Source organism: Typha latifolia, chromosome 12 (genome assembly GCF_019914945.1).
Source record: "Typha latifolia isolate L0001 chromosome 12, TyphaL0001v2, whole genome shotgun sequence".
Classification (NCBI taxonomy): domain Eukaryota; kingdom Viridiplantae; phylum Streptophyta; class Magnoliopsida; order Poales; family Typhaceae; genus Typha; species Typha latifolia.
In genome coordinates, this window is record NC_133097.1 from 6,616,708 (window position 1) to 6,643,575 (window position 26,868).

The window sequence follows — 26,868 nt, forward strand, 5'->3', positions numbered from 1 at the left end:
TAATAATAAATTGGTAGAAGTTGACACTCATATTTAAGGAAACTATTATAAGGATAAGTAATAAGAAAATACTTAAATTTTAATTTTTTTTATCGACTAATCCAATCATATATGTTAAATGTCTTACATACCCTTTAACTTATTATCAGATAAAAATTAATTTTAATAACTAATTGATTAGTATCGAATCAGTACTCTTAAAGATAATTCTATAGTCTTCTTCTTCTTTCTTTGTTTTTCGTGTGTTCCGTTAATTACACATGTTCTCAACTCCTATATGTAGTCAATTTTCACATATATCTTTGTTGCCCGTCTTTTTACTTAGTGTAATAATCGTTACAAAATTGAGAGAGTTTTAATTTATCTAAGATTGGGTGTTTCTTAATGCAGCTATGATTGATTTATTTTCTTAGTATTTTGTAATGCACCTTCTTGGAATCGCATCTGATTATTCTCCTCTGTTTATTAATCTCGAAAATTTTGAAAAATTACAAAAGGGCTCATTTTGTTTTAAGTGGTTTTTGTGTGGATACCCTAAGGCTAAGGACATCATGAGCAATGCTTGGTCCTCGCATTGTACTGCCTAGAGTAGTTGCCCTCAGGATAGATGTTAAAATTATATTGTTTTGATGCAAAACTTCTTACCTAGTGGAATATACATAGCCTCGAGCTTCTTGCTTGAGGTTAATTTAGCTAAGGTGAGGTATTAGATTGCGGATTTGGAATCGGGAGAGGCCCTGCATCTCCTCGGGGAGGCTGAGAGTCGCTTTTTAGCTAATTTGAACCGTCGTTGCATTGCCTTGCATGCTTAGATAATTTAACCTAAAATGACAGAAAAAGGGTAGAGTCAATTGGATCCAGGATGGGAACATTTAAACACTAAGTTTTTCTAGTTATTTGCTAAAATTAGAAATCAAAGGAATTTTATTTGATCTTTAAACATGGACAATGGTGTTTCTTTTACCTGCCTGCTCTTGTTAATTTTAAGGAAAATTTGCATATAACACTTTAATTTTTAATGTGTGGTTTACGCTCTATATTTTTATTATTTGCAAATCGAATTCTATGATTTAGTAAATATATGCAGAAACATCTTGGGTTAATTTGAACTAGTACTGTGAGAATATTATATTAAATAGAATTATTTTATTTTTAAAATGGCTAAAATGCCCCTAGTATGACTTAGTTGATGGTACTTTTATAATTATTTTAGCATAGTTAATTTAACTCAGATGTTTGATTAAGTTCAACTAAGAATTTAACAGCAAAATATTTTCTGCATGTATTTACTAAATTATAGGGCTCAATTTGTAAACGGTAAAAATATAGGGTGTAAACTATAAATTCACTAAAAGATAAGGTGTTATATGCAAGTTTTTCTATTCTTTAATTGAATCTGTGGTGTCAGACGATGTTGTGACTAGTAACGGTGAATTGTGGCTCAATATCTCTTTGATTGATGTCTCTAACCATGATGATATCCTTCGGCCTTTTTCTGATACTAAAGTTAGGTCGGTCGTGGTCTATGCCAGTGGATAAAGTTCTTCGTTTGGATAGTTTTTAACACTTAATCATATTACCTAAAACATAGCTAGAGAGTATTATCCCATTTTAGAATAAGGGATCATGAGGACACACTTAATCGTATTGACAAAAAATTGGCTGACTGAAAGAAGTCAAACTTAACCTAGGCCAGTTAGCCGCCTGACTCTAATAAACTCCGAGTTAAACCCGATTCTATTACATCATTTTTCTTCTACTTTGACCCCCTAAGCCATAGTGGATAGGACTAGTAAGGTGGCTGGGCAGTTCCTTTGAGATAAGGGCAAGGGTAAAAGAGAACTCCACCTTATTAATTGGACCCTATCACTAAGCCTAAAAACCAAGGGCTCCTTAGCCATAAAAATTTTGAGATCTGCCCGTTTGTCTCTCATGTCCAAGAGGGCCTTGAAGATTCTAAATCATCATGGTAATTGTGGACTTAGCTAGTTCAAGCCAAGTATAGGGACAAGAGGACATCTACCCTAGAAAAACTTTGCAACACACCCGGTAGAGATACTTTGAAATTGTTAAAAGTGTCAAGACCACCTCCATCTCCAATGGTCCGTGGATTGACTACATTTATATTGCTAAAGGACATCTACCTTTAAGAATATGAAGTTAGTTAGCAGGGTTCATAAAGTTTCTGAATTGATCTGCAAAAGATTTAGAATGAAACATGTATTTCTAACTTTTTTGATCATATTCTAAGTGAAAGGATTTTCGCTATATACCTCACATTTAGTGGACTCGATGATCTGTCACTTGGGCATAATATGTCTAACATATATGACTTTGGGTATTGCTATCTCTAATTCGGTTCATAATATGTTGAACAATATTGAACCCTTAGATTCCACTGTTTGGAAAGGTTGGAAAGCAATCTAACAGTCGACGGTCCCTTCTAAAATTAAAAATTTTCCTCTGAAAGCTAGCCTGAAAATTATCACCTACGAGAAATAATAATAATTTGGATGGCAATCGTATGTATCAATATTTAAAGTGTGGATTCTATGTGCAACCCCATGTTGTTAGGTTTATTAGGTAACCATTGCACTGCAGTGGTTAAGACATGTGAAGAATGTGGAGTTGAATTACAACGTGAGATTAGTTTTTAACGGCTCTGATTGAACTAGGATAAACATATTCCAAATTATTTTATATTTTAAATAAAAGATAGATGTCACAAGATTCAAATTCCACACTTAGAAGAGAATGTATCCTTGGCTTGGCTCTGCTCGATCTGATCATCATCCTATCTCAAGATTAATAAGGGTGTTTAGGTAGTGGCCTGACTCAATAACTCGACCTAATTATTGACTCATTGGTGCGGTGGCGTAGAAAAGCAGCAAGACAGTTTGGGGCTTAGTATTTTAGCTAAACAGCTTAGTATATTGGCTAAGCAGAATTATTTAGCTCGAAAACTTAATCGAGCTTTCAACTCGGCTCAAATTAACTTGGAACATATATTATAGAAATTTAGTTCTACTTATTTATTTATAGTTGTTCTAGCATAGCACAGATGGTTAGAAATCCAACTTATTATAGTTTATCAAGATAGTGTGTTATTTGTTTTTAAATGAAGTTTCACTTTAGTCTCACATCGAAAACTAACAAACTTAAAATAAAAATAAAAAAATTGGATGAATGATTAGCTATCTAATTAGACCAAAAAAAAAAAGGAAAAATGGAAATAAAAAGAAATAAAATAAAAGAGTAGATAGAGAAGAGAGGAACAAAGGTACTAGCAAATTAAATGTTGCTTTTTTATTCATAATAATTTAACTTGATCTCCACCCTAAACCCCCTTCTGAGTTGTAAGGCATTGATCATAAATTACAAATTATCTGATACTAAAGAATAGTATATAAGGGTCTTTTGCTTGGTAGTAATAATTTTGTAAGAATATCTCGCAATTAAGGTATATAAGAGTTATATTCTCAGCCCGTCGACTTTTACCGAGATCGAGTGGGTCAACTCTCCAATTTGAAGGTTGTGGTCACCGATTGGGATTCTTCGGATCCCATCCACACTCGCGAAGCTGAGATCCTTACATACGTCTATTTTTATTATCACTCTAATCTGCCGTCCGGCAACCACGTAGACCTTTTTGAACGCCACAAGCTGCTTAGTTGGCGCTGAGTGCCCAACCGGCGGGCTAGAGTAGACTAGCACGGTGTGGGTCCCATCACGACGGCCGAGGTTTTTGACGTCCACGTGGACGAGGATGTGGAGGCCATCACACTGTGCGTGGATGACCGGAACCGTTCGATTTAACTCAATCAAGTTAACGTAGTTGGCTCGGAGGCTGTTGCTGATCGGGATTGCAAACTCGGCAGGGACTCGACGAGCCAAGGAGTGGGAGAACGTGGTGTAGCTAAGCCCATGACCAAAAGGATATACTACTGGGCCAGTATAGAATCGATACGAACGGCCTGGATAATTTTTAGACGGGTCTGCACGCATGGCCATGGTGGTCATAGGAACTTTTTCCACGTACTCTTCAGGATACCATGTCACTGGCAACTTACCACCTACGAGAAATAATAATAATAATAATTTTATTACTATTACTATTATTATTATTATTATTATTATTATTATTATTATTATGTCGAGGTACTTCAATGAAAATAATGATATCATAACATAATTTTTTATACGCACCAGGGTTGTAGGCACCAAAGATAACGTCGGCGATCGCTGCACCTCCGGCCTGGCCCGGATAACCGACCCAAAGAATCATACGGTTGTTCTCCGCGAATGAAACATCAACTGGCCCACCACACATGAGGACCAAGACGGTGGGACCCTGCGAAGCCGCCGCCACCTTTAACACGAGCTCCTGCTGTCTGCCAGGAAGGAGGAGGCTTTCTCGATCTCTCCCCTCCGCCTCGATTGATTGATCGAGCCCGACGACCATGATTGTCGCGTCAGCTTGGCGGGCCGCATCCACGGCCGCGTCGATAGGTTGGTCGTCGCCGGTGCAAGCCACGTTGGTGCAGCCCATCTGGTGAATAGTCTTCGCATACCTTCCAATCCCTTGGAGAGGACTTGTATATCCACAAGGAACACCTATATACATATAAGGCTTATGTTAGTATGCTTACTACAAACTCAGATCAATTGGGCCTTGGTCCAAAGGGACAGGCATTACCGGCATAATTCCCTATCATTGTGACAGTGGCATCCGAGTTCGGACCAATAACGGCGACGGTGTGGAGGTTAGCAGTGGAGAGTGGCAAAGCTCCTCTTTTATTGTTCTTGAGGAGGACAATTCCTTGGCGAGCTGCCTCAGCGGCCAGCTCTTGATGGGCGGAGCTACAAACATCATTTGGGCCGAGATCTCCGAAGTGCTGTTCCGATGGCTCGCCATCGTACATCCCTAGTCTCATTTGGACGGCAACCGTATGCGTCACCGCCGCGTCGATATCACCATCACTGACTTTCCCTTTTTGCACCGCACTCCCGGTGTGCTGCGCCAAGAAAGATCCGCAGTCTAGATCCAAGCCTACATAAAGCCCAAATTAAGAATAGGTTCATGGAATATAACGCTTTATATGATCATATCATGTTCTACTGTTATTTTGACGATTGTACGAATGAGGTCATGAAAAATACCCTTAAGGCAGCTTCTAATGTAAGAAAACAAAAGTATTTTAAAATATGAACTTAGTGTACCAAACAAAATATACTTTTTCCTAGACATTGTTAATCTGAAAATCACTGAAATATATTTTTTTAATTTTCACTGAGGATACCTGCTTTGAGTGTGTCTGCCGCTGCATCTTCCGGGTTGGAAGTGTAATGCTGATTATTGTAGAGAACATCAACCGAATCACAATCTGAGACTATGTACCTGCAGGAATTAATAGAGAAATCGTATTCATCTGTCTCTCTTTTTCTTTTCTTCTTTTTTTTATCACATTAAATTAAATTTCCTACTAAAGAATTTAAAGAATTGTATCGAAATATCCCAATTAGACCAGCATAATACGAGCCTACGCTTACCCATTGAGCCCCCATTGACCGCGAATTGTGTTCCGTAGATGGTTTGGGTCGGCGCAGCTGGGAATGCCGTTGACTTGGTTGTAGGAGCACATGATGCTCGCTGACTTGCCTTCCACCACGCAAGCCTTGAATGGGACGTTGAAGGTCTCCTCCAAATCTTGCTTGCTCACCTATGAAATCAAAAATAAGCCATAAAAGAAGGGAATTTTCATAAAACAACCCAAATTTCTCGATACTTAGAATGCTAGAACTAATCCAATGCACGTGAAAATTAACGTAGAGAAGATTGAATACCACGGCGTTGAAGTGGAAGCGGTCGACGCCTTTCCAGTTGTCGAGATCGTAGGCGGTGTAGTGCTTGCAGCAGGCGGCGAGCTTGAGGCGGTTGTGGCCGTAGGGCTGCTGGAGGCCGCGGACGTACTCGGCGGCGTAGCGACCGGAGACGGTGGGGTCTTCGCCGGGGGTCTCCTGGCCGCGGCCCCACCGTGGGTCTCTGAACACGTTCACGTTCGGGCTCCACATCGTCAGCCCGGCCTGGCCACCGTTGTACATCGCCCGCGCCTCATCGGACACAGCCTGCAACCATGTCCGTTAGCCATCGGCAATAAAGAAACGGGTAACCTAAAAAGGACTTTGTCGATCGCAAATTTGCTCGGCCCATCGCTTTATTCTCCTCCTCATTCTACGTATCAAGTTATGATCGACGTCTCAGTGTTTGAATTAAATAAAAGTACATTCCTATAAGCATTCCATAAAAGTAAAAAATAAAAAACACTGCTACGCCAAATATGAAGTGCCATGTAGCATTTCTGAATCATTCTTGGACACTAGTAGAAGGTAAGAAATTTTGACATGCATCTTAAAACCAAACTCAAGAAAAACGTTTAAACTATTAAATACTGAGAAGAAAGTTTGCAAGCAAAGCTGATCGGACGACCGCGTGGGCCCCATGGAGATTGGACGTGTTGAAGAGCAGATTATAAGATGTCCGATAAGGAACTCTTATCGAGGAAAAAGAGGGTATATTATCCGGACAGGATACGACATATTCCAATTTTACAACCCCTTCCCTCCAATCAAAACAAGGGATCAAGAGACATTACCCTAGCAAACGTCAATTCATTCCGTCGTCAATCTCTCACTAGTCACTAATGATGGACGGTCGTATGAATGCACGACAAAGGACTCCTTGAATTACCATGAATTTGTTCAGTAATTGATAGATTAGGGCTTTTTTATCTAGAATGCATCATATTAACGGTCTAGAGTTGACTATTTGAAAAATGCATGCCTACAACCATCTCCTTCTCACTATAAGTTTTTTTTTTAATAGCAAATATGGCGTGCATGTTATCTTATTGATATGTACTTCTCTAGCTAGTAAGAAAAAGCACATCATTCGATCATACGGTGATTTGTAAGTTCTTGACCGATCAGTTTTCAATTCTTTTTTATCAATAACTTAAACCCTAAATTTAATATAAAAAAATTAATTTATTATAATCCTAAGTAAAATGTTTAACTTTTAAATATTTTACCATGTAAAAGGCCGATCTGATCAGCATTTTCATTGAAGAAAAAATAATATACATTTTAGCGATTTAATATAAAAAAAGGACACACATAAACGCTGAAAAGTTAAAACATTTTATTGTTAAAAACACTATGGGAGAAACATATAGATAAAAATATATTAAAAAATTTATAACGTCGTAACTTTGTACTCAGTTATCTATTTTAATCATAAAATATGTTGTTGTGAAGACATGGAAGAGTTCTATAAGTTGGAACGACGAATTGATTCTCCAAAACCAATAATACTTAGAATCGCCAAAAAATGATCGTAGCTCCTCCAAATTTTATTCTAATATTTTGTAAAAATTCTTTCAGATAACACGCTTAACTCTTCAGCATTTTTTAAATATAAAACGCCAAAGAGTTGAGCGGTTAATTTATAAAATAAATATTTTGGTATTTTTATTTAAAGATAAAATGCTGAAGAGTTTAACGTTTTACCTTGAGTTATTGTGTAGTAAACTCATTTTGGTATTTAAGTTTGAGTGATAGACTGATAGTCTATTTAAGTAAATAAAATTTAAAAAATATTTAGTTTGGTCAAAAACTCGTGATTTGTTTCTATTTACAGTCGGATAAAGTAGTTATTACCGCCATAACTATTAATACGTAAATAATAATATAGTTTTGTTCAAGAATGTCCTCCCATTGGGTGCGTCCTTTTATCACGTATTATATCTCTCGGGATAATAAAAAGAAGTGATGATATTCTTACCCCTCGTACTATTAGTTTCATGACCTCTGCTACTGCTGAAAGCCTGAGACACTACTCTACCACCAGAAATCTGGGAGTGTAAATAGGTCCAAGTTTATAACTGACAGATCTCTACATCACTGAGGAGGCGATTCTTCAATATCGCCGCTCGTTTTGTTCGTTCGATTATAGCCCATGTCCTACTGAAGAGAGAAGGAATGAAAGGATAGAGTATATAGGCTTACAATTCCGATGATCTCCCAGAGCGAGGCATTGAAGGAGGCGGCCGAGGAGATGACCTGGGGGAAGCTGGTAGCGCTGGGGAAGGCGCCGCCGAACCGGACAGCCGGTCCGACGTTGGAGACGCCATGGAGCGCCTCGGACCACCACTCGTACCCCGCGATCCCGAGGCGCGGCACGCCGGCGGCTTTGTTGACGAGCATCTGGATCTTCTCCTCCCTCGTCAGCCTCCCCACCAGATCCCGAACCCTAGCCCGGATCGGGAGGCTCGTCCCGCAGAAGGGGAGCGACACTGCCGGAGATTCGGGGGCGCACGCGAATGCCGGGCGGGAGGCGGCGGCGGAGGAGGAGGAGATGAATAGGAGGAGGAAATGGAGATGGAGGAGGAGGAGGAGGGTGGATTTGGCCATTTGGAATTTAGAGGTGGAGAGGAGCAAGGAGAGTAGCGTGGAGATGGCAATGGATAATGGTGGGATATAAATAGGGAGGGAGGAATTGGGGGTGGGAGGGCGTTGGAATTAAACTAATTAAAGCCAATTTGGTTGCGGCTGAAGAAAAAAAAATAGAATAAAAATAAAAGGGAATTTTAGGAATCACACCTAATATTTTATCTATTTTATTATACACACTATATTTTTGATGATTTTATAATCCAACTCTTACGTTTTTTTCCTTATAATTCTCATTTAATACACTATGTTAATTTAAACAGTACCAGCAAAGATATATTTTATTATAATATATAAAATAATTTATAAATATCTAAATTATCTATATCTTAGAGGAGGAAAATAATGGGAATGGTATTTTAGTAATTTAGTTGATATCAATTAGTCAAAATAATATCGGGGTGTTAAACGAGAATTACAAAGAAAAATGAGTCAAGTTATAAAATCGTCAAAAATAGAATGTGAATCACAAAATAGATTAAATGTAGGGTGTGATTTATAAAACATTCAAAATAAAATAACAAATTATAGGGATAATATTATCCTAGTTTCTTTTTATAGTGTTTTGGTTGAAAAATAAGGATAACTATAATCCTATACTTGATAAAATTAGTATTTAGTTGTGACAGTGCGTATGGAATAAAACGATTTTGACTCCCAATTATATGGATTTATTTTCATATTTCTATTACTAAGACTTAGCCAATGGCTTCCTAACTTGGGCCGGGTTTAGTGACGTATTTTGCAACTGTAATAGTTAATTACTATAATCTTCTAGCTTGGGGAAAAATATGGTTATGATCAAATAAAATTAGGAATATTTTAGTAATTTTTCTTTAAGATAGATTAACTATTGGATTGAGGTGTACGTGAAGGATTTAATTCTTTCTTAATTTCCAAGATATTCATACAGATTAAGATAAAAAATACAAGAGTATATAAGAGAGAGGGGAACAGAAGAGAAGCAAAATATACTACCCAAACAAAATGTTGTTTTTTTTTATAACAATTTGATTCGATCTCTGCCCTAAACCCTTTCAGGACTGTAGGGCATAAATCATAAATTACAATTATTTGATATGAAAGAATGATACAATTCTTTCCTTTGATCCTTTACTTGTAGCAACAATTTCTAAGAATATCTCCCTATAATAAGATATATAAAAGTTATACCCTCAGCCCCTCAGCCCTTAGCGAGATCGAGTGCGTCAACTCACCGATTTGAAGGCTGTGATCGCCGATCGGGATCCTTCGGATCCCCTCCACACTCGCAAAGCTGAGATCCCTACATACGTCTATTCCCATTATAACTCTAACCTGTGATCCTGCCGCAACGTGGACCTTCTCGAATGCTACAAGCTGCTTAGCCGGCGCTGAGTGCCCAATCGGCGGGCTAGAGTAGACAAGCACGGTGTGGGTTCCGTCGCGCTCCCCGACGTTCTTAACGTCTACGTGGATAGGGACGTGAAGGCCATCGCACCGTGTGTGGGTGACGCGAACCGTCCGATTCGACTCGGCTGAGTTGATGTAGTCGGCTCGGCGGCGACCGTTGACTGGGACGGCAAACTCAACCGGGGCTCGAGCCAAGGAGTGGGAGAATGTGGTGTAGCTAAGCCCGTGACCAAAAGGATATACTACTGGGCCAGTGTAGAATCGATACGACCGGCCTGGATAACTTTTAGACGAGTCAGCACGCATGGCCATGGTGGTCATGGGAACTTTCTCCACATAGTCCTCAGGGTACCATGTCACTGGTAGCTTTCCACCTACAAGGAATCAGAAGTTTGTGATTAATTTGAGTCGATTTAGTGGAAATAAATGATACGGTGGTATAGTTTGGATACATACCGGGGTTGTATGCACCAAATATAACGTCTGCAATCGCGGCGCCTCCGGCCTGACCTGGATACCCGGCCCAAAGAATGGCCTTGATCTTGCGATCATTCTCCGCGAATGTAACATCGATCGGCCCACCACACAAGAGGACCAAAATGGTCGGACCTTGAGAAGCCGCCGCCACCTTTAAGACGAGCTCCTGCTGACGACCAGGGAGGAGGAGACTTTCACGATCCCTCATCTCGGCCTCGATGGATTGATCGAGCCCGACGACCATGATCGTCGCGTCAGCTTTGCGGGCCGCGTCCACCGCCGCGTCAATGGGTTGGTTTTCGCCGGTGCAAGCCACAGTAGTGCAGCCCATTTGGTGAATGGTCTTCACATACCTTCCAATCCCTTCAAGAGGACTTGTATATCCACAGGGAACACCTATACACAATATTTATTAAACTTATGTTAGTATACATTACTGCAAACCCGAGTCAATTAGGCATTGTTGGGCCTTGGTCAAAAAGGTATATTTTTGACGGGCATTACCGGCATAATTTCCTATCATCGTGACGGTGGCATCCGAGTTTGGACCAATGACGGCGACAGTGCGGAGGTTAGTGGTGGACAATGGCAGAGCTCGTTTATGGTTTTTGAGGAGGACAATCCCTTGGCGAGCTGCCTCAACGGCGAGCTCTTGATGGGTCGAGCTGCAAACATCATTTGGGCCGAGATTGCCGAAGGGCTGCTGTGATGGCTCGCCATCATACATCCCCAGTCTCATTTGGACGGCAACCGTGTGTGTCAACGCTGAGTCGATATCACCATCGGTGGCCTTTCCTTTTTGCACCGCACTCTCGGTGTACTGCGCCAAGAAAGGTCCGCAGTCCAGATCCAAACCTACATAAGCCTCAAATTAAAAATAGGTTCACAGAATGCAATGCTTCATGTGATCATATAATATTCTACTGTTGTTTTCACTGCTAGTGTAACCAATACTAACCAAATTTATGAAATTACCCTTAAAAGATGTTTTTAAAGAAGTTCGAATTTTATAATGGCATGTTAGGTAGATATATTTTTGAAATAGAAATAAAAGGAAAAAGATGAAGACAAAAGTATTTTTGATATTTTAAAAGATAAACTTAGTGTCCCTGACAGAATATATATTGTACTAAGTACCACTTTATTAGACATTGGTTAGGTTAATTTAACTGGTATAAACGCTGCAGACAAAAAGAAGGGATTAATCACAAAACATACCTGCTTTAAGTGTGTCTGCCGCTGCATCTTCCGGGTTGGACGTGTAATGTTGATCATTGTAGAGAACACCAACTGAATCACAATCTGAGACGATATACCTACAAGGAATTAATTGAAAAGATCAAATTCATCTATCTTATTCTTTTTTATCATTTTAAATTTCCAACCAAGTTGTATTGAAATATCCCAGTTAGACCAGTACCCATTCAGCCCCCATTGGCCACGAATTGTATTACGTAGAAGGTCCGGGTCAGCGCAGCTGGGAATGCCGTTGACTTGGTTGTAGGAGCACATGATGCTCGCTGCCTTGCCTTCCACCACGCAAGTCTTGAATGGGACGTTGAAGGTGTCCTCCAAATCTTGCTTGCTCACCTATGAAATCAAAAATAAACCATGAAAGAAGGAAATTTTTCATCAAGTTTCTCACTATTTAGAATGCTTTATAGAATACCACGGCATTGAAGTGGAAGCGGTCGACGCCTTTCCAGTTGTCGAGATCGTAGGCGGTGTAGTGCTTGCAGCAGGCGGCGAGCTTGAGGCGGTTGCGGCCGTGGGATCCTTTGCCGCCGTAGGGCTGCTGGAGGCCGCGCACGTATGCGGCGGCGTAGCGACCGGAGACGGTGGGGTCTTCGCCGGGGGTCTCCTGGCCGCGGCCCCACCGTGGGTCTCTGAACACGTTCACGTTCGGGCTCCACATCGTCAGGCCCGCCTGGCCACCGTTGTACATAGCCCGCGCCTCATCGGACACAGCCTGCAACCATGTACGTTTGCCATCAGCAACATCAACAACAAAAAGAATTAAGAGGGAAAGAAATGGAAACTAAAATGAAAAGAATACTAAACTATGAAGTGACATACCCATATAGCATTTCGGAATCATTCTGGACATTACACGAGAAGGCAAATCCTATTTCAAATAAAACAGAATTTGACGTAGATCTAAGCGATAATTATACTAAGATCCTCTAAACTATTGCTAAATTCTATATGCACTTGCTCAATCTTTTATTGGTACTTGTTGACCCTTTAATCAAAAATCTCTGTCAAATGACTATTTTTACTCGCAACTTTATTTTCTTTCTTTCTTTTTTCTCTAAATTAAGCGTAAAGAATGGCACTAAAATAAAAATCTAAAACTGATAGAAATTTTGACGAATAACTAACAAGAGTGATACTTTCAAAAAATTATAACAAAAAATATTTAACATTTCATGAAAAATAAATAAGATAGTCTATATGAAAATGAGGAATAATTTGGGAGTTAAATATAATCTATCTATAAATGTTAAAACTGAACTCAATAAAAAAAATTAACATATTAGCATTCCAACCAAACTCAAAAACATCAAATTTGGAATCCGATTAAGCTCCAACTAAGCTTCAAATAAGGAGATCGCTATATTGGGACTTCAAATTTAGAGCCCACCTAAGAATTTAGAACCTGACTTCAAATAACTATTCAATTTTTTAAAATTTTAATTCTGCCCATAAAAACTTAATTTCATATGTATCTTTTATTTAACAATTTAGTTAGTTAAACCTAGTATATAATTTGTTTCACCAATAAATTCTTAACAAAAACAGTATCATTTGAAAAATCTTGTTAAGACTTTTAAAATAAAACTAATATTAAATTATTTAAAATTTTAAATTATACAAATAAATAATTTTTGATTTATTATAAAAAAATAGAGTGTCTCAAAATTATTCACATCATAATTTATAATTATTTTTTAATATAAAAATTAAATATTTAAAAATTAAATATGAAATACATCAAATAGAAAGTATATAAAATTTACACTCCTTCGTTTCCAAGGCATTTATTTAAAAAATTAGTAACATAAAACTACTTTTAAAACTATTAAATATTAATCTTATAGAAAGATTTCGATAAGAATTTTTAATCATATATTTTTTATTAAAAATAATAATATCAAGATAACATATTAAAAAATATAATATATAATATATATATATATATATATATATAATATTATATTAATTAAATATAGCGCAGATGGCTCTTGCTCTATATTTAGAGGCCGGTGTATTGGAGATACTCTTAAAGAATGCCAATAAAAATATATAAATCTATTTTATGTGGGACATGAAAGAGTTTAATTTCTTTAAATTTCATTTTTAAGTTTTTTAGTGTGGGAGCTAAATAGTAAATACCAACAAGCTGGCTCGGGAATAACGACGGGCCCATCAGTTTTAGGGCAAAGCTGATTGGCCGATCGTGTGGGCCCCACCGAGATTTGGAGGAACAAAGAGGCATGGTCGTGGCTACTTATTAGGATATCCACCATGAGTATCCCAAGGAGGACAGTGGAGAACTGAACAGTTCACGAGAGGTCAGATAGAAGAACGCTTATCGAGCAAAAAGAGGATAATCTTATCCGGCCTGCAGACGCCCTGTAATAATAACGATCATTGCACCCAGTATGGGTTGAGACTTGAGAATCATATGTAGCTCCAACTCGACTATATAAAATTCCTGCAGCCATACATCCAGGGAATTGAATTCCATATTCCAATCTTATAAACTTTTTCCCTTCCAATCAAAGCAAGGGATCAGAGACTCTATAGCCATACGGACCCTGCCAAACGTCAAATCCTGCCCCTGTGGACACACTTGCGTGGTAAATCTCCTCAGGCCCGTGAATGGCTGGCTTATTTAGATTTCAATATTTCTCTTTCTTTTTAATTTATTATTCCCTTCTGTTTTCTTTCTCTGCAAGGATGGTATGTATATCCAAGATTCGGATCTTCTCGATTATTAATTGAACAAGTCCAGTAATAAATTGACAGTCCTAGTTTCACCATGAAAGCATACCCCCCTCATAACACTCTTTATTCAAATGGTTCTGAGCCCAATTCAATGCTTCACGCTCAGCGAAAAGAATAACCACTCCACTGTCCAATCACGGGAGAGGATCCAAAATCCAAAACTCTCGCTGAGAAAGTTGGAATACAATGTAAATATCCCATAAAGACGTTGTCTCACAAATGCTTCCATACTAATTTCCAGGCATCAAGTTTGTCAAAATATTTGACACTTTCATGGCGTTTTTTTCCCATTTTCTCACCTAAAAGTTGTTTCCATACCTCTTTTTTCTTTAGGTGCTTGTGTTCACTATAGTATTCATTCCTTATTTTTCAATTTGTGTGGCAAATATGGCGTCCTAACCTATTGATATGTACTACTACTCTTTGTACCAATAAGCATAATTACTGTCTAACTAATAATATAGCTCCAAAAAGTGATAATATTCTTACACCTCCATGACCTACGTACTAACTAGGCTACTATTTCACCAACCTAGACTGGACACTTGTTATCTAGTTGTAAGCTTATATTAAGAGAGCAGAGGCCAATAGTGTAAACTGTGCCATGACATTGGTCGACATAGAATATATTGATTGACCAACGCCAAACTAGCAGCAAATTTTAGTAAATAAAACAAGTATTTTTATGCGCCGACAATAATGGAGAGTGTAGACCACTAGTTAATGCATTTTCCCCTCGTTAAGCAAAATAGTATAAACGTAAACGTAAACTCTAATTTTGAATTATCTTATTCTTTTCATCTCTTACTCATAAGATATTTAAGTGTAATTATCTCGTTTTATATTATATAGTATTCATTTATTAGACTCGAGTATTGTTGCATGAGAGTATTAGATTGATATTAAAGAAAGTGACAACTTTATATATCTATATCCAAAAAGTGGATTAGAAAGTGAGTTTTTTTTTTTCTAATTATATCACATATAAATGGATGATAATAAGAATGGCTTCCATTTCCTAATAGCACTTTCTTTTTTAATTCCTATTTCATTTACTCTAAAAGCTCTATATCAAAACGAGGGAGTGAGAATATCAGAAGAAAAAGAAAGCAGTCGAGATTAGCCCGGATCCCGTCACCTTCCCGTAGTCCTACCGAGAGAGAAGGAATGAAAGGACAGAGTATATAGGCTTACAATTCCGATGAGCTCCCAGAGCGAGGCATTGAAGGAGGCGGCGGAGGAGATGACCTGGGGGAAGCTGGTGGCGCCGGGGAAGGCGCCGCCGAACCGGACGGCCGGTCCGACGTTGGAGACACCATGGAGCGCCTCCGACCACCACTCGTACCCGGCGATCCCGAGGCGCGGCACGCCGGCGGCGTTGTTGACGAGCATCTTGACCTTCTCCTCCCTCGTCAGCCGCCCCACCAGATCCCGAACCCTAGCCCGGATCGGGAGGCTAGTCCAGCAGAAGGGGAGCGACGCCGCCGGCGATCCGGTGGCGCAAGCGAATGCCGGGCGGGAGGCGGCGGTGGCGGCGGAGGAGGAGGAGATGAATAGGAGGAGGATATGGAGATGGAGGAGGAGGGTGGATTTGGCCATTGGAGGTGGAGAGGAGTGAGGCGAGTGGCGTGGAGATGGCGATGGATGGTGGGGGGGTATAAATAGGGAGGCGACGAATTGGGGGAAATTCGAATAAAATAATTATATAATGATATATATAAAAATAAAATTGCGACTTATCATAGGATAAGGGATAATATTATTCGAATTTCTTCTTATAGTATTTGATTGAAAAGGGTGGTGAATATAATGATATATCGTATAAAAAAATAATGTTTAGTTGTGAGTTTTTAGGATAAAGAATTAAAACGGTTTTATCTCGCAGATAAATAGGTATTTATAATTTATACACATTAGAGGGGCTTATTTGCATATTTCCATTACTAAGATTTTGACACAAATTGTCACTCTTTGTAAAATTATTATAGTATGTGGTTCAATTCACAAAGTAGTTAAAATCAATAAATTATTTCCTTTTTTTTTCATTTATTTCTTTTCTATGTTTATAATCTCTCATTATTCCTAAGCCTAATAGAAATCTTAATGTTGAGTATTAAAAGGAGTAATAATTTGATAGTAGCAAAATGGTATATATATAATATAATATAATATAATTAATGCTTTTAAAAACTAAAATTATATAAAGAGTACAAGAAGATGCAAGGTATTAATTCCTTTTTAGACACTTGCGTTTTAAGACTGAAAACAATAGAGTACAAGAAATTGCAAGGTATTTTTAAGAGACTAATGCTAAATCTCCTTTTTATTTTATTTTTATTTTTATTTTTATAATTTTGCTACTTATATAACTTTTTTTAGAATAATTTATTAACTTTTAAAATAGTCCAATACACAAAAGAGATTTTTTTTTTAAAATTTTAATTTACCTCCTATATTTATAAAAACTTATGATAAAATTACAAATATTAATCAATCATTAATAGAAATGTTAAAAAGTTTGATTTGGGGATAATATCTTTAATTTGATTATTTTTTGCAATTTATCTAAGGTGAAATATATTGGTGCTAATAGAATACCTTATTTTTTCTTATGAAAAATATAATAATTATAAATTTAATCTCAACCATAAAATTTTGAATATTAAATTTAAAAGTACAAAAGGTAAGTTAGAATGTCTTTTCAATTAGATGTAGTGAAGGACATCACATTGGCCTTCTAAAATTATGTGGGACATAACCATGAGAATATTTATTTATTTTTATTAAATGTAAAAAAACATTAAAATTAAAACAAAAATCATGGTTTTATTACTAATTAATCTTTATAATACTGAACTTGATTTAAATAGATAAAAAAATTTTTATATTTTAAGCAACAGATAAATCTGATAGGATTGCCATTAATTGATCAAATACTTAAAATTTTAAACTATTAGAATATAATAATTTTATATTTTATATTCTAACATCTAACAATTATCATGATGTTGGTCCTCTTCAGTGTACGATTTAGCCCATGTCACATAATTGATGACTTATTGGAAGTCATGGACCTTTCAAACTAAATCATTAAAGACATTTGATGAAGACATCACACTGTGGTTAATTAATGGAAACAGAGAGAGAGAGAGAGAGAGTGATGCAATAGTGTGTTTATAATCCTAATGAGTTCTTAGAAGAGAATCACTTCTCAATTATTTTATCTCCTTTTCCTTTTATAAAGGGAAAAGTATAAACTTATCTAGTATGGTTGTTGTGCAGCATTTAATTGTCCTTTTGCCCATGTTATATTGCTTCCATCAACTCCCAAGTTCAATCTTGTTGGTTTCCCTTCATATGGGCAATCAAGAATATGAGTTTTTAATTAGTAGGTGCAAATACCCACTTAATTTGTTCACATAATAACCTAATTACTCCTCGGCCATCACTCTAGCTCAGCGAATGAGTCTTATATCACGAGCTTGATTCCTCTGGTTGATATATGCGATTGATATTTAATAAAATTTTCATAAGAGGATTATATGTGCATGATTTTATCTCGCTAGCCCACTTGTCTAGCTAGCATATAATTTACGAGATCATGATCAATTAATAAAAACAAAGTGTATAGAAATGGCAAAGTATTATGCATGTTCTCTGGAAATCTCTTTTGCTCCCCTGAACAATGGCTTTGTCGTGTAATTAAGACGACATAAGTTTTTATCATTTTTAATAAAATAATTCACTAGTACAAGTGGCTAGGGCTATAACTTTTCAACCAAAAGTTTAGTGATCGGACTCTCCCCCGCCACATCACCACATGGATGGATGGATGTGAGAAGAATTTTCATTATGACTCGTTCTACTCGGAGGGGCAATCTAGTTGTCTAACCTAACAATCGGGAATGACCGGCTCGCTGACCGCAGAACCCTCACATCTATGCCATATTTGCAAAATTAACTCCTAATTGGTGCATTAAAATTGTGGGACCAAATTAAGATATTAAACTACTGTTCTTATTTTTTTTCATCTCCCCATTGGACAATCTACAGCTACTCCTCTGACCCAAGTGAAGTAATAAATAAAGAAAAAAAAAAGATGGATCACCAGTAAGAGGTAGCCCCAATGACAAGTATTCTTATTAGATAACTTCTGCCCAACAAAAAGAAGGGCAAAAAGAAGAAGGAAAATAAATTCACCTCCCACTTCTTTTCTTTCTATAGTTATCCCATTCTTCAAGCTACAAGCTATGGGCTCCTTTTGGCTGCTGTTAAGATAAAAAGGAATGGATATGGGGGGGTTTTTGAGCAATCTAGTGATCAAGAAGAGCAAAAAGGTGAGGAGAAAAAAGTATGGCAAAAAGGACCACACCATCATAAATTTCTTTAGGAATTAGCTTGGCTAGGGATTAGTTTTCACTTTAACCATCCCAAGAAAGGTAGGAATAACTTGAGTCCTTCATGTATGAGAAAATTTTTAGCATACCTTTATATTTATTTAATTTGTTCACTTTTGGTCCTTCTAGAGGCCCACCATTCCTTTCTTACTCTTTACCTTAGTATGGAGATTATATTTTAGGCTAAAGTTTCAAGTGGTAGCATTAATCTAGATTCTAGAGAATATAGTAGATAGGCTGTAGTTGTGTTTTCTAATCAAGGCCACTGTTGGGATAGAATATGATATTACTGACAAGGGACTATTGTTTCTTTCTACATTAATTATTTCCTACATGATTGAGTAGGGATTCACAAAAAATTATATTGGCATTATCATTTTTCATCATATAGTACTAAAGTTGCAAGCAAGTTTTGTTGGAAGAATTAAACCCTAATCATTAAGATGAATTTCTTTTTTATGTTGCTTAGAAGTTGAGATCTAAATTCTAGACCAATAAGGCAATATTGGAACATTGTTATAATTGCATAATTTAATTGCAAAACTTCGACTTATTAAACCCATCAAACTTGCAACCCATCTTGCTACTAAGTATTAAGAAGTTTAAGCTATTAGAGAATGATAAATATTTTATATATCGTCTTGTTACATTTATTTTTTATATAAACTAGAAAATGTTAAAAATAAGAAAAATTACAATATCTAAAAGATCTCTTATTTGACTTTAAATCTAGTTTTTCTTTACCTTAAGCTAAAAAAACTTATTCAAATGTATTAAAATCATTTTGCATCTATAGATACTTGAATTAAACTAACGAAATGATGGTTCAAAGGCATTTAAATACAATATAGAGGTCAGAGTAATAAATATTCGCATGATTATAAAAGTAAACATGAGATGTTTTGACAAACTTTCCTAGAATCTAACTTAATATGAACCACCCAATAATGACTCGTTAGAAATTAATAAAATATTATCTATTTCAGTAGTTGGTGTTAGAGTAAAATTAACTCGAAATATTTTAAGGCAATAAATATAAAATGCAGAGGTAGAATAATATATATATATATAGATCCATATAATAGGGTGTAACTGATAATAATATTAATAGTAATAGAAGTGAAAAGATAAAGTATTCCTGAGCAATTTCCTAGTAAGAACTCTAGCCATTAACTTTGTTCAATGTACCTAAAGTATTATTCTATCGATGTGGATGAATGGATAGAGAGTCAAGTTGTTAAAGAAGAAGCATATCAGCATATCATGCATCATGCATGCATGTGCATGGCTACCCTACACGTAAAGTGTTTGTTTATACGTCTCAATCTCTCCAACCTATTAGAAGTCCTTCTGTTGCATGGTTTGTAAAAGTTATCATGATATATATATATATATATATATATATATGCCTTCATAGAGGCATCCATTCATCCATGATATCCTTATCCTCTTATCCATCTCAATCAATCTCAATCATTTAAGAGGAGGGAAATAATTAAGTGGAGAACACCAAACTTTTAGGATGTAGGTGCATCAAATTAATTAACATGCAAACATATGGATCAAATTTCTGACAAGTTGTCTGACCATTTCTTAGTTAGCAACACAACTAGAAGTTTAGGATGTCAGTAATTTAAATTCGAGATCTCTTGATAAATGATGATTGGGTCTTTTTCTTTTGATTGATTAGAGCTCATATGTTGAGTGAAAATATGAACCAGCCCTCTCTTAGGGAGTCACATTACTATTAATTTTTCTTATTTCATACTCTTTTGTAATTAATTTATATGTATAGATTTTTTTAACGAGTATGCCTCATGAAAAATCTCTTATTTGTTTATATGCCTCTCGAAAGTTGATACTCAAAATATACGTTATTTATATAAATATCTTTTCGATTATGTTTTAAGTTAAATTTTAATAATTTAATAAATAGAAAAAAATAAACTTAGCTAAGAGAAATATATATGTGAAAATCAGAATATGGGTATTTTTATATATATTTTAGTTGTTTAAATTTTAATGATTAATTAACTTTGAGGATTATTTATAAAAAAAAGAGGGCATAAATATAAAAATTGTGTTTTGAATGAAATACATACAAATTAATATCAATTTTAGAGGGTTACATTCTTTATATGTGCATCCAAATCATCTGGAATTCCAGTTGGGTTTAAAAAAAATTCAATAGATTATTAAGTCTCTTCAATATATGAACAGGTTAAACCCCCAAGAAAACATATCATGATAAGAAAAAAAAATCATACTCGTATAGCACCGCAGTAAAAGAATCTATTAAATATTATTCCTAATATTTAGGAGAAAATTAAACATATGACTTCCATTATATATAATCAGGTAGAATTCAACTGCCAGTGACCTCCACACAAGTAGTTGAATCCAGATTGAGTTCCCAACTGTCCTACTGATAGAAAAGGTTGATTTAGAGTACTTATTATTACATATCATATCATATCATGTCATGTCTTTCTTTGTAAAAGAAACTAAGATCACGTTTCTAGAAAGATATCACCGAGCATAAACTAAAATTTAGCCGATGTCAAAGAGAAGCCTTTCTGATCTCCTTGGGACGATGAACTCCCAATGCTAATATATTCCAGTCGAGACATATGTGCACTTCTAGAAGGTAGATTCTTTTTTACATATATAATCATTAATTTCTTTTTACATAGATACTCCTTAAAACTTTTATTTTTGTATAGATACTCATAAAAGTTAAAATCTTGATCTATGTAATAGTAGAAAGGTAAAAATATCGGTCTCTCTTTCTTGGTTTCAACTAAGAATATTGTTGTTGTTATGAGAAAGTAGGGCCATCAGAAAAGCTAGCCTACACGTTAGGCTCGTTAAGAGCTCGACTCGAGCTTTAAATAAGCTGAGTTGAGCTTGAGTCAATTCATTTAAACTCGGCTCGAATAGACTCAATATATAATATATAAAATAATAATAATATATATATATATATATATGTGTGCGCTAAAATAAAATTATAAATGATAGTAGCGCACTTGGTTAACTCAGCTCTTATCTATCTAGCCAACGAGGGTTCAGATCCTCTACTATACTATTTATTTTTTGTTTCTTTTTCCATAGAGACTCTTAGATGTTTAGTTCCAAAAATTAAGTGATATAGATATGACTTTATAACTATCATTCCCTCTAGATACAATGAAATTAGTTGTTGTATTAGCCTAATATAATAATTATATTTTGGAAGCCCATAAGCCGTCGAGCCGAGCTCAAGCCTCATCGAGCTGGAGAAGAGCCGAGCCGACCCGAGCTGAATTTTTCCAGCTCCAATCGAGCTCAAGCTTGAGTCGAGCTGGGCTCAGCTTGCTAAAGCTCGGCTCATTTACACCCCTACGAGAGAAAGTAACTAAAAATGCATTCAATAGTATTCACGTAAATATAAATTTTGGGAGGGTATGCGAGTAAATAAGGAAGATCTCGAGAGGGTATTAGCGCAAATTAAAACCCCTATAAAATTAGCATCCATGATGGGAAGCTTTTGCTGTCGGACGTTGGAATGGAATGGATGAAGCATGTATGTGTAGCAATATCTTCTTGGAAATATTTTCTCAAAAGAAAATTATATCTTCTTGGCAATGACATACGTCGAATATTATCACATAACTTAGCCACCATTGGCCAGCATCCGAGAGTGGGCCCACATTACCGCGTTACTAGGTGGCTCCACGTTTTGTTTTCCTTTTGCCAATTAGAAAACATGGAATGTCGGTGATGATATTATGTGAATAAACCAGTGGCTTGCAAACTTAGAAAGCCATCAGCAATGTAAATGTGCTTGGGTTTGGGATTTTTTAAACGTACTGCTTCAGTCTTTGGCCTGTGATTTTGAATGGAATTTGTCACAACTAAGGTAGTTAATTTTGAATGGAATGTGATAAAGAGATTTCTTAGAACTGTGTATAGTTTTGGCCTGATTTGGCCCAGTGTATTGTCTTTATAACAATTTTAATTGCATTCAGGATTAAGTATAAGGTCATAGGATTAAAGAGATTATGTCGGTCAGAAGATTAGAGAGAGATCACGATCGAGACAGTCAAATGCACATGATCAATACATCAACACATATCCAATAGTATATCTGAATTTGCCTGTCATGCACATGAGTAACCAACAGTAGATCCGAGTTGACAATTAATGCTGGATCCGCTTGTCCCTTGGATAAGAAAAGCCGGATAATTTGACTTTACCACGATTGATATATCAGGAGTTTCCATACATCATATTTTCTCCTACCAGGGGATCACAAGGGCAAAATTCAAGATAAATAAAGCATTAACAATATAGTTCTCTAGCCTCTACCCTGTGGTTAAAAATCATAAGTTCTGATTCTATATACGTCGAAGGGGAAAAAATAATGGGAGTAAGAACAAGATCACTTGTCTCAGCTAGATCATAACTAGCCAGATTTAACAAACACTAAATATACAGCAAACAGCTATTGAAATAGAAAGATGAAAAAAGTTTTCATAGGAAGGCGAGATCACAGAGCAAATTTGCCATTCTACTTGATGTACTGAGAGAGCCACTTGAAACCGTCGCCGTAGCCCATCTTGCGGACAATGCTGCACATGAAGACCTCGAGGGGGCGGACGTTGGAGTCCGCGAGGTTAACTTTGCCTTTGCCAGTGGTGAAGTTGCTTAGACCCAAGTGGTAGCGCAACTCGTCCTCAGATGCAGCATATGGGATGTCAATCTTGTTACCTAGGATAAGGAAGGGAACATTTGCCAGCGCATCATCTGACAAGAGTGCATCAAGCTCCTTCTTTGACTCTGCAAACCTCTCCTTGTCAAAAGCATCCACTAGGTATACCACGGCATCCACCTGATTTAAAAAAAAAGTGCTTAAACATTTAAAAACCATCATCTAACCTACACAACAGCATTACCAATGCAACATTTGAGTCAAGATAAGAAGATAAACATGCATGTAGAGCACCTAGCAAAGTCATATAGCACATATAAACCACTCAAGATGGACTAAAATTGCCTATACTGATGCAAATGACTGCGCAGATTACTTGCTGGGATTACATTAGCATCGAGAGGATATTATTCAAACAATTACATTGGTCTCATAGCTTGAATATATAGAGCTATAAAGCAAACCATTTAAATTTCCCACCCATCATTCCCAGTTAGAAAATTGGATTAACCTAAAACATGCAAATAATTAGAACCTTCCATTAGTTATGTTTAAAGTCTCCAATCTTGGTGAAGCTTATTACATCTAGTAGGCAACTTCATCCTGAAGTTTTCACATTGTGAAGCTGAGGTATTTATCCAGGTATTGACAGCTCCCACTGGCAGAAAACTAACGAAGATAATTTTGAAATTTGAAATGAAGTGACAAATAGGACTACATCAAATAAGATGGTCATTTGAAGAATTCAGTGTTGGGTCTAGGTCTGTCAGCTTTAGCTGATAGTATTTAGCTAGTAGGTAAAAGAAAATCATTCATCAGGAATTCCTAAAAACCACATAAATCATGTTGATCTAACAAAAACACATGGCACAATTTTTGCAGTGAAATTGATAGCCCACAACCAAAACCATAAAGTCATTCAGAAGGTCTGAACCGAGCTGAAAGCTCTATGATCCACCCTTGAAATTGATGCTACAAGCCACTCATTCTTATTATCATGAAAACAACACCATGTTATCCTTGCAAGTTAGTTAGTAAGACTAATAAGTACATAGACAATAATACATAAGTTTATGTACAACAAGAAAAGAAATTGTCACAGCTAATAACTTAGAATAGTATAAAAGAGCTTAAATAGGAATCTAAAAAACTAATATCACTTAAGTGGAAGTTATATCGTGAGAATTTTCAAGCAATTAATGTGTCAACGCAATTGCAAACTCCCAAATGGAAAGAGAGATAAGGACACATCTTTTAAATAATGCGAGTTCGCGTGTTCAACATGCAGAAAGACAGACTTTGATAGAGGTGATAATTGATAAAGTGACATGAAGCACTTGGTAAGTTAAATGCCTAGACGATCAGAACAAACATGACCAGAAGTGGTGACTGAAATGGAATTGCCTATACAATCCATCTATTCGAAGGTAACAAGGAGTTAAAGCACCACATAAACAAAAGCCTACAAGATAACAAAACAACTTAGATAGACTACTATAGCTCATGGTGGCACACAGATTCAAACATGACGTTTGACTTTCAAATGCTTTTCACAGGTCTCTACTAGGAGAAATTTTGCAATCCAAAATAAAAGTTTGTTGTATCTGGAAGATTATGAACCACTAAAATATTGGAACAATTAACCCAATCATGTTATTGTCAGAAAATTAGAAGGGTCCTTTCACCAATATCATTTGATAGAAGCCTCAACAGAAGTAGAAGGGGGCAAAGGAAAAGATAGAATTCAATCCTTCAAGAGACCAGAACAGAATTTAACAACCATCACAAGGGATTTGAAGATATGTAATAAACTAATAACAGTAAATCTTGCAGGAAAAGAAACAATTATCTCAACATCTAATGGATCAAATCACCAAAATTCAAGGAAAAACATTTGAAACAGAGAAGCATACCTTTATATGTGCATACGACATGTGGTAAAGTGTATGATTTAAAGTTACTTGAGACAATACTATCCAGAGCTGCTAGAAATTCCATTTTTAACAAATAAATGGAAAGACAGGAAAGGTACAAAACAATGTGACGATGCAAAGCTTTCCCATGAACATGGGAAGCTTCCAAAGATTCCCATACCAAATGCGTAAAATGGTGCCTTCTGACAAAACAAACGACAAATACACTAAAACGAGAAGAAATGAAAGAGAACTAAATCAAACGACAAATACACTAAATATACCTTGGCATAGTAATCCTTCCAGACACGGCGAGCTATCTGATGGCCTCCCAAATCAAACGCCTTGAACTTGATCTTGCCGATGCTTAGCTCCTCTGACGTCGGGTATTGCGTCGGCTGGTGCTGCACCAATCTCTGCGCATATATCAAAATGCAACATAATTCAGATAGCCAAAAAATCAATTGATTCGACCAGGAACAATCGAGAAAGCACCCATCTTTCCACGAACCAAAAGAAATCCCAAGATCGAAAATTTTGTATAAATTAAAAAAAAATTCTAGACCTCATCTTTCAGCATATGAAGCAGCGTGGTCTTCCCAGCATTATCAAGGCCCAGGAACAAGATCTTCGCCTCCTTCTGCCACAAACCCAGAGAGGCGAGGACACCGTAGAACCAATCGACTAGAAACATCTTTCTCCCAAAGGAATTCGCGCAGATTCGACGCGCCTGCCGCCAAATCTTACCGGATCTGGCAGGAATCGAATCCCAAATCTCAAATCCGATGACCGGAAATCGGCTCAGCCTCCGGCGACGCAGCCCTAGAGAGAGAGAGAGAGAGAGAGAGAGAGAGAGAGAGAGAGAGAGGGTGGAGTTAAACGATTTTGAGACGGAGATCAATAAATGCGAGAGAAAGAGAGATGACGTGGAGTTGATGTGGTTAGTCTACGTTCGCTGGGGTGCTTCCGTGGTAGGTGAGCTCTAAGGTAACCGGGATGACTGAATGCTCGGGGCTGCCGAGAGTTTTTGACTAAACCACATCTATTCTATTTTATTTTTTATCAAAATAAGTTGTTATTTAAATTTATTATTAAATAAAATCTAATTTATTTACGCCCTACTAAAAATACTAAAAATGTTGAACCGATCGACATTTTTATCGTGGAATAATTTTTTGTCCTAACTACTAAAAGACTAAATTAAAAAAAATTATATACATAAAACACTTATCAGTTTAGTGTTTTAGAATCAGATAAAATTACTGAATTAATTAGTATTTTGGTCGAGAAAAAAATATTGTTCGGTTTAATATTTTTATTAGGGTCGCAGTGAATTAGAAGAGCAGTCTATTTTAATATAAAAAATTGTAACAAGGCTAGTTTGGTCAAAAACTCGGCTGGGGATTTCTGTGGGAGTAATGGAAGTGACCGGCTGTAGCGATGTAGCTTGGGGGAGATTCCGGTTTTCTCACAAGGA

The 26,868-nt window shown here is 36.6% G+C and overlaps 3 protein-coding genes across 4 annotated transcripts; all 3 read right to left on the reverse strand.

Annotated features, from left to right (window-relative positions):
• Positions 1-665: 665 nt before the first annotated feature.
• On the reverse strand, positions 666-8,482 carry LOC140799396 (beta-D-xylosidase 1-like). Of its 2 annotated transcripts, none has more exons than XM_073153726.1 (7): positions 8,065-8,482; positions 5,845-6,126; positions 5,551-5,720; positions 5,301-5,398; positions 4,697-5,050; positions 4,207-4,614; positions 666-822 (listed from the first exon to the last, which is right to left on the reverse strand). In XM_073153726.1, the coding sequence occupies exons 1-7, from the start codon at positions 8,467-8,469 to the stop codon at positions 818-820; spliced, it is 1,722 nt and encodes a 573-aa protein (XP_073009827.1). In that variant the 5' UTR covers positions 8,470-8,482; the 3' UTR covers positions 666-817. The 2 variants fall into 2 exon arrangements, with proteins under 2 accessions (XP_073009827.1, XP_073009826.1); XM_073153725.1 differs by lacking the exon at positions 666-822 and adding an exon at positions 3,308-4,073.
• A 998-nt stretch (positions 8,483-9,480) lies between these two features.
• On the reverse strand, positions 9,481-16,013 carry LOC140799231 (probable beta-D-xylosidase 2). Its single transcript, XM_073153431.1, has 7 exons — positions 15,583-16,013; positions 12,047-12,346; positions 11,798-11,967; positions 11,596-11,693; positions 10,882-11,232; positions 10,357-10,773; positions 9,481-10,274 (listed from the first exon to the last, which is right to left on the reverse strand). The coding sequence occupies exons 1-7, from the start codon at positions 15,985-15,987 to the stop codon at positions 9,676-9,678; spliced, it is 2,340 nt and encodes a 779-aa protein (XP_073009532.1). The 5' UTR covers positions 15,988-16,013; the 3' UTR covers positions 9,481-9,675.
• Positions 16,014-23,142: 7,129 nt separating this feature from the next.
• On the reverse strand, positions 23,143-26,407 carry LOC140799313 (small COPII coat GTPase SAR1A-like). Its single transcript, XM_073153588.1, has 3 exons — positions 25,957-26,407; positions 25,676-25,807; positions 23,143-23,658 (listed from the first exon to the last, which is right to left on the reverse strand). The coding sequence occupies exons 1-3, from the start codon at positions 26,083-26,085 to the stop codon at positions 23,338-23,340; spliced, it is 582 nt and encodes a 193-aa protein (XP_073009689.1). The 5' UTR covers positions 26,086-26,407; the 3' UTR covers positions 23,143-23,337.
• Between the last annotated feature and the right edge of the window lie 461 nt (positions 26,408-26,868).